Source organism: Stegostoma tigrinum, chromosome 4, assembly GCF_030684315.1.
Source record: "Stegostoma tigrinum isolate sSteTig4 chromosome 4, sSteTig4.hap1, whole genome shotgun sequence".
In the NCBI taxonomy this organism is placed as follows: Eukaryota; Metazoa; Chordata; class Chondrichthyes; order Orectolobiformes; family Stegostomatidae; genus Stegostoma; species Stegostoma tigrinum.
Window position 1 is genome coordinate 80,945,536 of NC_081357.1, and position 14,309 is coordinate 80,959,844.

Here is a 14,309-nt window from a genome sequence, read left to right on the forward strand (position 1 = left end):
GGCCAATGGATCAAGAAGTGGCAGATGGGAGATCAATTTAGATAAATATTAGGTACTGTACTTTGGTAAGGCAAATAAGGGCAGGACTTATATACTTAATGGTAGGGTCTTAGGGAGTGTAGCTGAACAAAGAGACCTTGAAGTGCAGGTTCATAGTTCCTTGCAAGTGGATTTGCAGGTAGACAAGATAGTGAAGGCGGCGTTTGATATGCTTGCCGTTATTAGTCAGCACATTTGATTACAGGAGTTGGAAGGTCTGTTGTGGTTGTACAGGAAATTGATTGGGCCACTTTTGAAATACCTACGTGCAGTTCTGGTCTCCCTGCTATAATGAAGATGTTATGAAACTTGAAAGAGTTCAAGAAAGATTTACAAGCATGTTTCCAGGTTTGGAGGGTTTGAACTATAGGAAGAGGCTGAATATGCTGAGGGGTGCCTTATAAAAGTTAATAAAATCATGAGGGGCATCGATAGGGTGAATAGTCAAGCTTTTCTCCCTGAAGACAGGGTTGTCCAGAACGAGAGGGAACGGGTTGAAGGTGCGAAGAGAAAGTTTTAAAATGGGACCTAAGAGGCAACCTTTTCGTGCAGAGGGTGGTGTGTATGTGGAATGACTACCACAGGAAGGCTGGCACAAAAAGAACATTTAAAAGGTGCCTGGACGGGCCTATGGGTAGGAAGGGTTTGGAGGGATAGGGGCCAAAGGCTGGCAAATGGGACTAGTTTAAGTTAGGATATCTGATCGGCATGGACTTGTTGGTCTGAAGGGTCTGTTTCCATGCTGTGCATCTCTATGACTGTATAACGGTCCTTCCCACCCAGCCTACACTGGTATCTAGCCTTTAGTCTGCACTGGGCCTTGACTCCAGACCATGTTGGGCTTCACCTCAAGACTCTCGAGTCGAGAAGGCTGCTCTGGAATCATCTCTGTTAGGCCTAAAGAACACCATGCCAGGCTGCCGAGACACTGCCATACCTAGTCTGCACGAAGATTGAGGGCTCAGCTCATTGCCAAGTAGAAAGAAGTGGAAAAGAACAGAATAGAGGAAGAAAAAGGAAGGAGAAAAAAGAAACAGATGGAGTGGACAAGCTGTGGCTGAGGACTCCTGCTGTATCTTGAAACCAAATATCCATTAATTACACATGTTATAATAGATTCCAGTATTTTCCTAATCATTGATGTCAGGCTAACAGGTTTGCAAGTTTCCCGACTTCTCTCTCCCTTTTTTTCGTGGGCATTGAGGTTATATTTATAACCTGCCAATCTGCATGCACAGTTGGAAAATTAATTGAACTTTGAAAGAAGATCACCAATGTATTGACTATCTCTGAAGGCATCTATTCTACCACTCTCAGCAATAGGTCATCAGTTCTAGGGGCTTTATTAACTTTCAGTCCATTAACTTCATCAATAATTTTTTTTGAACTAATACTAATTTCTTTTAGCTCCAAACTTTCGCTGGACCCTTGGGTCCTAATTACTTCAGGAAAACCTCAAGTTTTCCCTCCATGATAACAGGATTGTCATTTTTATAAATGACCTGGATGAGGGCGTAGAAGGATAGGTTAGTAAATTTGCAGACGACACTAAGGTCGGTGGAGTTGTGGATAGTGACGAAGGATGCTGAAGGTTGCAGAGAGACATAGATTGCTGTAGAGCAGGGCAGAGAGGTGGAAAATGGAGTTTAATGCAGACAAGTGTGAGGTGATGCACTTTGGTAGGAGTAACCAGAAGGCAAAGTACTGGGCTAATGGTAAGATTCTTGGTAGTGTAGATGAGCAGAGAGATCTTGGTGTCCATGTACACAGATCCTTGAAATTTGCCAACCAGGTTGACAGGGTTGTTAAGGCGGCATACAGTGTTTTAGCTTTTATTAATAGAGGGATCGAGTTCAAGAGGTTATGGTGAAGCTGTACAAAACTCTGGTGCGGCCGCAGTTGGGAGTATTGTGTACAGTTCTGGTCACCGCATTATAAGAAGGATGTGCAAGCTTTGGAAAGGGTGCAGAGGAGATTTACTGGGATGTTGCCTGGTATGGAGGGAAGGTCTTACGAGGAAAGGCTGAGGGACTTGAGGCTGTTTTCGTTAGAAAGAAGGTTGAGAGGTGACTTAATTGAAACATATAAAATAATCAGAGGGTTAGATAGGGTGGATAGGGAGAGCCTTTTTCCTAGGATGGTAATGGCGAGCACGAGGGGGCATAGCTTTAAACTGAGGGGTGAAAGATATAGGACAGATGTCAGAGGTAGTTTCTTTACTCAGACAGTAGTAAGGGAATGGAATGCTTTGCCTGCAATGGTAGTAGATTCGCCAACTTAAGTACATTTAAGTCGTCATTGGACAAGCATATGGACGTACATGGATAGTGTAGGTTAGATGGGCTTCAGATCGGTATGACAGGTCGGCACAACATCGAGGGCCAAAGGGCCTGTACTGTGCTGTAATGTTCTATGTATTTAGGCACAATGTACTTATTAAGTTTCTCTGTCATTTCTTCGGTTCTTATTGAAATTTCCTGTTTCTGCTTGTAACGGATCCTCATCTTCTGTGCTTATCTTTCTTTGTGAACACCCATAAACAATTTCACTTGTTATTTCTTGCTATTTACAGTCGATCTATTTGCTCATACTTAACAATGTCATGTCCTCCTTTGCTGCATTCTGAAATTCTCCTAATCCTCAAGCTTACAACTTGATCAAACTCCCTCACTGTGGGGTATTCTTGATTTGAAGGAATGGATGTTTTCTGTACTCATTGGAATTTAGAAGAATGACAGACAATCTAATTGCAACATACAAAATTTTTGAGGGGATTTCAACAAAGTATATCTGGAGAAACGGCTTGCCCTTGTGGGAAAGTCTAGGATAAGAAATGATCTAAGAAGGCATTGCATCTTTAAGGGGGAATTTCTTCTCTTGGAGGGCAGTGAATTTGTGGAATTCTTTACTGCAGCGAGCTGTCGAGGCTGCGTTTTTAAGTACATTTGAGGTTGAAATAGGCAGATTTTAATCAAAGGAGTAATAAAACAAAGAACTGTGGGTGCTGAAAATTTGAAATAATAATGAAGTACTCGTAAAATTCAATTCTATTGAAGGGTCACTGGACTGAAACATTAATTCTGGTTTCCTCTCCCTGAGGGAAGTAAATGTTATAATGAAAAGGCAGGAAAGTGGAGATTATTGCCTTAAAGATTTTGCCCTTCAGTCTCTTAACTAGCTCCCTAAATTCTATGTTCAGGATCTCATTCCTCTCTCGACCTAAGTTGTTATTGCCAATATTGACCAATACCTCTTGCGCTTGACTCTCCCATAAAAGAATGTCCTGCAGCCACTCTATGACATCCTTGAGTTTGGCACCAGGGAGGCAACATGTTATCCTTGAGTCACATTTATGGCCACTGATTTCCAATGAAATCATTTATTGCAAGTCCAGTGTTGCTTATTCCTTAGCTGCTTGTAACAGAACATTGGCAGAACTTCAGTGGTAAAGAAACAGGTTAAAGACCTAGATTTTAAGGATTCCCATTGGGGCAAATGGGTGCAAAGTGCCTCTGCTTGCAATGGACATAGGAACCATGTTGCATATAAAATGAAGCAGATCTGATCCTATGGTTTCAGTTGGCAGGTAGTAGACGTAGCAGTCTCAAGAAATTCTACACCCCCTCACCAACACCGCCCCTGAACTGCATTCCTACCAATTCCAAAATTTGAGCCTACAGGTAAGTCCATTCTTCTCCTTTTATTAGTATCAGATAAAGGCTTTTGAGTGCAACCAAAAGGCCTGAGCAAGCTAAGCATTGCTTTTATTGCAGACTGATTTGATGTATACCAGTAGCACACTTTCTCTCCTATTCATAGTTTCTAGGAGCTGCCTGGGATGCACACACATCATAGAAATGATCGACCAGCTATATTTAGACATTTCCAACGACGCGGATTGGCACAGCCCACTTCGAAAAGTCATTGCTGCATTGTAACTTCTTGCAATAACAATGTGGCTAAATTAGAAAATTCTGACACTAAAGTAATTTTCAATCTAAGAAATACAGCAACCACCTAAGATGGAAAATGCTATGTCCACTGAGGGTAATAGATTAATACATTTTCTTAACAAAATTTGTAAAATCTTCATCCTTCCATTTGCCATTTTACTGAAGACATTTACAGCAGCATAAAAATAGTGAAGCAAAATATTTAAAAATGAATACATACAGCATATTCTATACACACCATAGGAAGAAAAATTATGCTACCTTATAGAAGGAATCCATGGAAAGGAGGACCACCCAAGGAACATCTAAAGCCTCAATGATCTTGTTAGCCACAGTAGTTTTGCCTGAAGAACTACCTCCACACAAACCTGGGGAAGAAAAATGGCTGTAAGCATATTATAAGGTTGCCAAATGATGAGGGAGGGAATACTGAGGCAGAAGTGATGAGTGATTGTCATGCAGGAATGAGCGCATTATGAACCGAAGGAATGATATTTCAGCTGAAGTTTAAAGGTGGGCTTGTTTTTTTTAAAGTTAGCCAGTAGTACATCTTTCAAAATAAAAGCCGAAAGAACTGCCGATGCTGTAAATCAGGAACAAACACAAAGTTGCCAGAAAAGCTCAGCAGGTCTGGCAACATCTGTAATGGAGAAAACAGAGTTTATGTTTCGGGTCCAGTGGCCCTTCCTCAGAACTGCACTTTCAAATCAGGTAATAGAACTTCAGTGGGTATATACCTAGCAGGAAAGCAAAACTGGTTGCTGGTTTCAGGGGACAGATGGGCATTAATTTTTAGTAAAAGGTAGGAATAAATTATATTGTTTCTTTTATTTCCTCTTCTAAGTTATGGAACTTGCGTAGTTAAAACGGTGTTTAGCAGGCTTAATAAAAACCAAAAGAACTGCGGATGCTGTAAATCAAGAACAAAAACAAAGTTGCTGGAAAAGCTCAGGAGGTCTGGCAGCATCTGTGCCAGAGAAAACAGAGTTAACGTTTCAGGTCCAGTGACCCTTCCTCAGAACAAAGTCCATGCCAAACATAATCCCAAACTAAACTCGTCCTACTTGCCTGCTCCTGACCCATATCTCTCTAAGCCGTTCCTATTCATGTCCTTAATCAAATGTCTCTTAAATATCGTAATTTTAAACATCGTATCTGAAGAAGGGTCACGGGACCCAAAACATTAACTGTTTTCTCCTCCACAGATGCTGCCAGATCTGCTGAGCTTTTCCAGCAATTTTGTTTTTGTTTAGCATGCTTGCGTTAATTGCTCAGTCCTTTAAGTATAGGAATTGGGAATTCATGTTGAGGTTGCACAGGGCATTGATGAGGCATCATCTGGAATACGGTGTCCAGTCTGGTCGCTCTGTTATATTAAAAGGATATTATTATGCTAGAGAGGGTTCAGAAGAGATTTACCAGAATGATGCCAGGTATGGAAGGTTTGAGTAATGAAAATAGGCTGGGATTTTTTTCACTGGAACATAGGAGATTGAGAGATGACCTTTCAGAGGTTTATAAAATCATGAAGGGTATAGATAGGCTTATGGTAGGTATCTTTTCCCTAGGATGGGGTATTTTGAGACAAGGGAGCACATTATTAGGATGAGAGGAGAGACATTTAAAAAAAAGGCATGAAGGGCAAATTTTTTTTACACAAATGTTCACATGTGGAATGAACCCCTGAACAAGTGGTAGATGTAGGCGCAGTTACGATGTTTAAAAGACATTTGAATAAGTACATGAATAGGAACGGGTTGGAAAGATATGGGCCAGGAGCTGGCAAGTAGGACTAGTTTAGTTTGGGATTATATTCGGCGTGGACTTTTAAGTCCAAAGGGTCTGTTTCTGTGCTGTATAACTCTACCACTGTGTCTTTTTAAGTTCTTTGTTTTGAAAACCTAGTCTGAATGAGAAATAGTTGTTTTAAAAACAACTGTATTTGAAAGATTGTCTGCAGTTTTGAAAGCAGATAACCTGACACACATTTGCAGGAATCACATAAACAACAATTTGAACAAGCAGAAATTGAAGACCGCTTGCAAAAGAATTTGGAGCCAAGGGGACTGTACAGGAGCAGCTTTTGCTGACAAGAAGTTGATTGATAACTAGTGTGTAGTCCATAGACCAATGACAAAGAGCCTTTGCCTGCCAACTAGAGTTACTTGGTTCTCAGGTAACTGTGTGTCTTGGAGCTGGGAACAAGTTAGAGAGGAAGAGAGCTGTTCAGTTCTTCCCCAAAGGGGTCTTTCTGTTCGCTACAGTCAGTAAGTCTGGAAGAAACCAATTGATCTTTTCTGCAATAATTGTTATAAGCTGTGACAGTTAACTGATAAGTCAGAGACATTTTTGTAAAAAAAAGAAACCAGCCACTTTGTCTTTCATTAGTGATGCAAAGGTAGAAATTCAGCTGAAGCAACATGCTGGCCAGCCGAAGAGTCATAAGGATCATCTCAAAATCAGCAAATGGGAACAAAGACAACTGAACTGTCTTTCCAATTTTCTCTCTCTGTCCATAGCCTATTTTACCTTATCTGTTTGTTTGCCTGTGTAAGACAGTGTGTTGGTATTCTATTTTGTACTTTTATATGCCAAAGCTCTATAACTGTCTACTTGTGTTTACCATTTAATCACTTGTAATAAATAGCGATTCTTATACTTTAGAGAAACCTGGGTCTGAAAGTCAAGTAAAATTGGTGAACTCTGTGCTTTTTAAGTGTTCTTTAACTTTGGTAAAGACTCTGGGAATAGCCTGATTTCCAGCTTACTCCGCAAAGTGAGTCATAACACAATGAATATTCAAAATCTGACATTCTCTCCCTCAAGAAGCTTTTGGAGTTTGTTCAATTGAAAATTTCAACGGAGATGATGGATTTTGGTTAGGTGAAGGTAATATGGGATGTGAAACCAAAGTAGGTAGACAGTGTTGGATGATCTGGATAAAACCTGTTCACTTGCTCCATTGTATAATGCATTGTTATTAAGGTTTAAATCATATTTCACTCTAGCTGCAATGAGTACTGTGAAAAATATTGGGTATTACTTACCAATGACAAATGCTTCTTTGAACGGAGTTCCTGACTCATTGTACCAGGGAGGTCGCCCTGCAGTGTAGATGGTGCGCTTGCTAGTCCTCAGAAGTGGTGGTTCAGATTTACTTTGGCTTGTTGTTCTTTTCCGTGGAGAAAGTGATGGAGTTAACGGTAGCCGAGAAATCAAACTGTCCAAGGAATCCTCTCCACTACCACTAGAATAGGAGATGTAGTATGTTAGTTGCACTTGTTCTTGCAATTATATATTCAACTTTTTTCCATATTTAGTCTTGGAAACCTGTACAGAGTGGCAGTATGAGCCTTGGGGTGATAATGGGAATTTGTTTCATTGGCACTGTTTATAAACACAGACACAGTAAACACTGAGGAATTTTATATTTAGAAAGATCAAGAATTGATTTTTTTCACTTCTGGGAAAAATTAGTTTGGAAAGCTCTCGCTTTTTCAGCTCAGAGAGGGCTGTCGGAAGTTAGGTGTGTGAAGTAGTTTCTCCCAAAGAAAGGAAATCATTTAGAACTTTAAGAAATAGGTTACCTCAGTGTTACAGACTAGAAATGTTTGGAGACAACATTGAAGGGGTTATTTAAAGTTGAGAAAGTCTAAGATCATTTGTATGATTAAGGAATGGGTTCCAGGCTCTCTAGGCTGAGAAATGAAAGGAAGAGTTAAGTTCAACCAATAGATGTGATAGAGATGTAAATTCTCTCATATTTGAGTACTGAAAGTGACGAGGAGGGTATAGAGGGGATTATATTTTTATTTTGTGTTTCAAATTATGTTACACGTAAACAGTTCAGTTTATGCAATATTATCTTATTTTCTGTTGCATAATGAAGTTATTCTTTTGTTAAGCTAAATCTGTGGTATGGTGTGCATTTTTTATTCATTCACAGGATGTATGCATCACTGTCCAGGCCAGCATTTATTATATGTCCCTAACTGTCCAGAAGGCAGTTAAGAATCAAGCATATTGCTGTGCATCTGGAGTCACATGTACGCCAGAACAGGTCAGGACAGCAGTTTCCTTCCCTAAAGGGCATTAGAGAACCACAGCAATTTTTACAACAGTGGTTTATGGTCATCATGAGAGTCTTAACTTCAGATTTTTATTGAGTTCAAATTCCTCTATCTGCCATGGCAGGATCTGAACACATGTTCCCAAAACATAATCTGGGTGTCTAGTGTTAATAGCAGTAGGCCATCACCTTTGCTTATGTTGCAGTGAAAGACCATCATGTCGAATTAAAAAAAAAGTCTACCAAACCATATTTCAGTCTGGGATCTAACTTATCCTGGAGCAGCATCAGCTGAGTTCATACCAACACACAAATAATACTTGTTTGAAGAAAAGTCATATTGGACTGAAATGTTGCCTGTTTCTCTCTTGACAGAGTTTCTGCTGCTGAGTTCCTCCAATGTTGTTTTTATTTCATATTTCTAGTATTTGCAAGATTTTGCTTTTAAAACAGCATTTGTGCTTCTTACATTGTAGTTTTCGCTTAAAAAAGTGGTTCTTATTGTTGTAATACTCATATAAATGAATGTGGCATTACAGACCCTTCTCGGCAAATTGTACCATTTTATTAGATCAGTATCATTTTATCCGAACAAGCCTCTTTAAATAAATCCTCACTTTATCTAATTGGGTGAATTATCAGTACAAATCAGAACAAATACGTCATACCCGCTAGCCATTACAGACATGGCTGCAAGTGGCCTAGGCTGTGAACTGAATATTTAAGTGTTCTTGACATTTCAGAAGAACAGGAAGATGAAAAATGTGATGAGCTAACTCTGGTAATTCAGAAACATTTGTATAATAGCGATCTAAACTTTGTTCTAAAGGTTAAGATGTTGAATAAACTTGGCTGGAGAAAAGAAATAGAAAAGGTAAGAAGTCATATGCGACAGTATTTTAAGATTCCCTTATAGTAGCTAAAGTATAGGATAGAATATTTAAGAAAAGAATAATGGGGGTTTGTAACAAAACATTCAGCAATAATTATAGGTGATTTATACTCTACATGCAGACTGGATGAAACAGGTTAACAAAAATAGTCAGTAGGGTGAGTTCAGAGTGTACAGCACCAACCAGGCAGAAGGCTATTTTAGAACTGATCACGTGCAATGGAACAGGATTAATTAATGGCCTCACACTTAAAAGGAGTCTCTAGATAACACTGATCATATCATAATTAGATTTCACATCCAATTTGACAAAGATAAGTATAGACCTAAGACAAATGCTTTGAACATAAATTAAGGTAATTAACAAGGGTTTAACAAGTAGAAGAGAGAAAGCTAGTTCGAAGTATAAAAATAGATAGCAGGAATTTCAATAATATATGTAAGAAAGTTAACTAAAACAACTACTAGTGCCCTCAGCAGCAAGCCTCAGAAATTGGGAAGCATTAAATTCATATCTTTTGTATCTGTTTTCATTGTAGAGATCACAAATAACTGTACATTCAAGAGGTGAATGGCGAAGGAGGAATTTAAAGTATTTACAACTGCAGGGAAAGGAGCTCAGAAAATGATGATGAATAAGGCTGACATGGCCCAACGACCTGATCCTGGCATGCATCTAGGGTTTGAAGAGAAGTTGCTGCTGAGATAGTAGCTGCAAATTGTTTTAATTTTTCAAGGCTCTGCAAGGGTCCCATCCGACAGAAGATTAGTGAATGTAACTTCCCTATTCAAGGAAGTAGGAAACTTAGCCCAACATCCATCATGGAGAAAATGCTACAATCAATTTTTCAGGTGTTTACTTGGCTTTGTGAAAATGAAATCACCCTTGACTAATTTATTGAAATTATTCAAAGGAAGTGACAAGCAATACAGTTGAATGGAAAGCTGTGGAAATAGTTTAGTTGGATTTGATAAAATGTTACGTTAAAGTTACTATTTAAAAAGTCAGAGCTCATGGTATAAGGGGTAATTATTAACATGGATAGAGGATAGGCTAATTCACAACAGGCAGGGGTAAGTGGTTCATTTTAGGGTTGATAAGCTGTAGCTACATTAGTATGACAGAGATCGGCACTGGGGCCTTATTCGTTCTACATCAAACCATATCAATAACTTGGATGAAGGGACCAAATACAAGGTTGTGAAATTTACTGCTGACACGAAAAGAGAGATAGGACACTTAATTCGAAGCCAGCATGGGGGTACGTAAAGGAATATAGACAGGTTAAGTGTATGGGCTAAGTTTTGAAGATGGAGTTTAATATGGGAAAACGTGAATTTGTCCATTTTAGCAGAAAGAATAGAAAAACAGTATGGCATTTAAATAGAGAGAGATTGCAAAACTCTGCACAAAAAGAGGCTCTGGGCATCTTTGTAAATTAATCATAAAAAGTTAGTATGCAGGTACAGCAAGTTATTAGAAAGACAAATGGAATGTTCTTGGTTATTCCAAAGGGAACAGAAAATTTAAAAAAGTAGGCACGATCTGCTAAAATTGTATAGGGTATTGATTGGACCACAACTGAAGTAGCTTTTGGATCTTATTTGATAAAGGATATAATTAAACTTTGTAGTTCAGTGAAGATTCACTCGACATATTTCTGAGATAAAATCTTGTGAGGGAAGGTTGAACAGATTGAGCTTATACTCATTCAGGTTCAGAAGATTTGAATAAGATTTGGCAGCATGGATGCCAAGAGAATTTTTTTTCATGTAAGTGAAATCAGATTTCAGGAACATATTTAGAAAAATAAAGTCTCCTGTTTAAGATGATGTGGAGGTGCTCCTTTTTCTTCAATGAACATAAGAAAACAGGAGCATTGTTAGGCCATTTGATCCTTTAAACCCGCATTTCCATTCAAAGAGATTATGGCTGATCTATCCCAGACCTCAACTTGTCTTTTGTGCTAGCTCAGCATAGGTGTCAAGTCCCCAGTGTTTCAAAAATCTACCTACCTCCTCTTTTAATGCTTTCAGTGATCTGTTTGCAAACCTCTGGAGTACAGAGTTCACTACCCTCTCAGTTTTAAATGAGTGTTCCCTTAATTCCGCAATGAAGTCCCTAGTTCAAGATTTCTTCATGAGTGGAAACATCTTCTCAACGTCTAACCTGTCAAGCTCTTCAGAAACTTGTGTGCTTCAATAAGATCACGTTATTCTTTTGAATTCTCATGAGTAAAAGTGTCATTGTTTAACTCTTCAATCCAAGAAACAACTAAGTGCATCGTTTCTGAACAGTGCTAATGTAGGTTTCTCTCTCTGGCAATAACACTTGCTCCTCCTTTTCAAGATTGCACTTGTGATGGGTACAACTTTGTTGGAGCATGCACTGGACTGAAGGCTGCTCTCACTTTGAACTCATGACCCCTAGTAATGGAGTCCCCCACTCTGGAAAAAAGCTTTTTGCTATCCACCCTGTCTATACCCCTCATAGCAATCAAAGGCAGTAGAATCAGAGCAACTGCCAGAGAAAGCAAAACACTGCTGATGCTGGAAATCTGAAATAAACAGAGCATGCTGTACAAAGCTAGTAGCAACAGCAGATGCTGGAGAATCTGAGATAACAAAGTGTAGAGCTGGATGAACACAGAGGGGAAGCAACATCTTAGGAGCACAAAAGCTGACGTTTCGGGCCTAGACTGTTCATCATGAACAGAGCAGGCCAAGCAGCATCATAGGAGCTGGACAGGTTTCTGAAGAGTCATACTGGATTCGGAATGTTAGCCCCGAGTTAGTCTCTCCACATGTACTGGCTCACTGCTCAGCTCCCCCCCCCCCCCCCCCCCCCCCCCGCAGTGGTCGAGAACACCCTTGACCGTGTCTCATGCATTTCCCGCACCTCATCCCTCACACCCCACCCTCGCAATAACTGCCCCTAGAGAATCCCACTAGTCCTCACATACCACCCTACCAACCTCTGGATACAACGCATCATCCTCCGACATTTCCGCCATCTACAATCCAACCCCACCAAAGACATTTTTCCCCACCCCACCCTTGTCTGCCTTCTGAAGAGACCACTCTCTCCACAACTCCCTTGTCCGCTCCACACTACTCTCCAACCCCACCACACCCGGCACTTTCCCCTGCATCCACAGGAAGTGCTACACCTGCCCCCATATCACTTCCCTCACCCCCATCCCAGGCCCCAAGATGACTTTCCACATCAAGCAGATGTTCACCTGCACATCTGCCAATGTGGTATACTGCATCCGCTGTACACGGTGTGGCTTCCTCTACATTGGAGAAGCCGAGCGGAGGCTTGGGGACCGCTTTGCAGAACACCTACGCTCGGTTCGCAATAAACAACCGCACCTTCCAGTCACAAACCATTTCAACTCCCCTCCCATTCCTTAGACAACATGTCCATCCTGGGCCTCCAGCAGTGCCATAATGATGACACCTGTAGGTTGCAGGAACAGCAACTCATATTCCACTTGGGAACCCTGCAGCACAATGGCATCAAATGTGGATTTCACCAGCTTCAAAATCTCCCCTCCCCCCACTGCATCCCAAAACCAGCCCAGCTCGTCCCCACCTCCCTAACCTGTTCTTCCTCTCACCTATCCCCTCTTCCCACCTCAAGCTGCACCTCCATTTCCCACCTACTAACCTCATCCCACCTCCTTGACCTGTCTATCCTCCCCAGACTGACCTATCCTCTCCCTACCTCCCCACCTATACTCTCCTCTCCACTATCTATCTTCAGTCCACCTCCCCCTCTCTCCCTATTTATTTCAGAACCCTCCTCTGATGAAGGGTCTAGGCCCGAAACGTCAGCTTTTGTACTCCTAAGATGCTGCTTGGCCTGCTGTGTTCATCCAGCTTCACACTTTTTGTTATCTCGGATCCTCCAGCATCTGCAGTTCCTATCATCTCCGACACTTTAAGGTTGACTGCCCCATTTCAACGATGATACAGGGGGATACATTTGATACAACCGAGGTAGACATGTTGCTATATCGACCTACTTTCCTGGACGAGGTTTATATAGAAATAAACCGAAAAAACATCAGTGGAAGTTCATTCCCCACAAAGACTGACGGTTTGAAACCTGGAGGGCGGGAGGGGGTATTGAATGACGGAATGGGAGCTGTTTCACGCTCCACTCGGACCCTATGCCCCCAATGTCCCTGGAAGACGTGCGGGGCGCCCTGACGGTACACCACCGCGCGCCCGCCACACCTACCACATCAGTGCCAGCAGAAAGGCCTGTTCCGGCTCATCACGCTTAGCATCCCGGGCGCAAAGCGCTGTGGAAAAAAATACCTCGCAGTTCACTGTGCCTCTTACTGAGAAACACAGTCCCCTCCTATCGGGCATCCCTTGTCTTGTATTAATACCTGTCTGACCTGGAGATGATCCTCCCTTCCTCTCCAACCGTTACCATCTGATCCACATTCCCGGCCATTGCTCTTCGCTTCTCTGCGTGCCCAGAATGACGCGAGCACGCACGCTTCCCCTTTCCCAGTGAGCGAGACGTCTATGTGTCTCGCTGCTGCTTGACATTATCTAACTTCTTTTGAGGTCAGCGTCCATCTAATCAAATGTATCGTGATAAAATTGATTTTTCACCTAAGAAATACATCGGTTGGCTGACAGGTGGCAGAAACCCCTTAAGACGTATAATGGTGATTTAGATGAGCTTGAAAGGCCACAGCAAGTGAGACCACAGTTTAAGTGCTGGTAAAGAGGATTGGATTAGGTAGTAATTTGTTGATGGTGGAATGGCACTCCCAAAATTGGCAGCTCAAAATCCAATTCTGATAAAAGTCATCAATGTCAAACATTAGCTCTTTTCCCTCCCCACAGATCTTGCCAAACTTGTGAATATTTCCAGTATTTTTAGTTTCCGTCTCACAATCCTTCCTATGTACAAACAAGTAATTAAACAGCATGCACAATGTAACTTAAGTTGTGGGTATACTCAATCTTTCTTTATTGTTAATTGGAGCACTAACACAGGTAAGGTGAAGATTCCTTTTTAATACTTTTTCCAAAGATCATATCACTGTTGATTTTTGATTATGGGCTGAAATACAAAAACAAAGAACAAAGAAAATTACAGCACAGGAACAGTCCCTTCCATCCTCCAAGCCTGCACTGATTGAGATCCTCTGACTAACCTGTCATCTATTTTCTAAGGGTTTGTGTCCATTTGCTCCCCGTCTATCCATGTACCTGTCCAGATATATCTTAAAAGACGCATCTGCGTCTACCACCTCCGCTGGCAATGCATTCCAGGCACCTACTGCCCTCTGTGTAAAGAACTTTCCACGCATATCTCCCTTAAACT

At 41.1% G+C, this 14,309-nt stretch overlaps 1 protein-coding gene across 4 annotated transcripts in view; it reads right to left on the reverse strand.

Annotated features, from left to right (window-relative positions):
• si:ch211-243j20.2 (uridine-cytidine kinase-like 1) overlaps positions 1 to 13,453 on the reverse strand; it is a 276,943-nt gene extending 263,490 nt beyond the window's left edge. For 3 of the 4 annotated variants that reach the window (XM_059645474.1, XM_059645475.1, XM_059645472.1), the window contains exons 1-3: positions 13,357 to 13,453; positions 7,040 to 7,239; positions 4,254 to 4,360 (exon numbers count right to left, since the gene is read on the reverse strand). In XM_059645474.1, coding sequence (XP_059501457.1) covers positions 4,254 to 4,360; positions 7,040 to 7,239; positions 13,357 to 13,424 — 375 coding nt within the window. In that variant the 5' untranslated portion in view covers positions 13,425 to 13,453. The remainder of the gene's footprint in view (positions 1 to 4,253; positions 4,361 to 7,039; positions 7,240 to 13,356) is intronic. The other variant, XM_059645473.1, reaches the window with a different exon arrangement.
• Between the last annotated feature and the right edge of the window lie 856 nt (positions 13,454 to 14,309).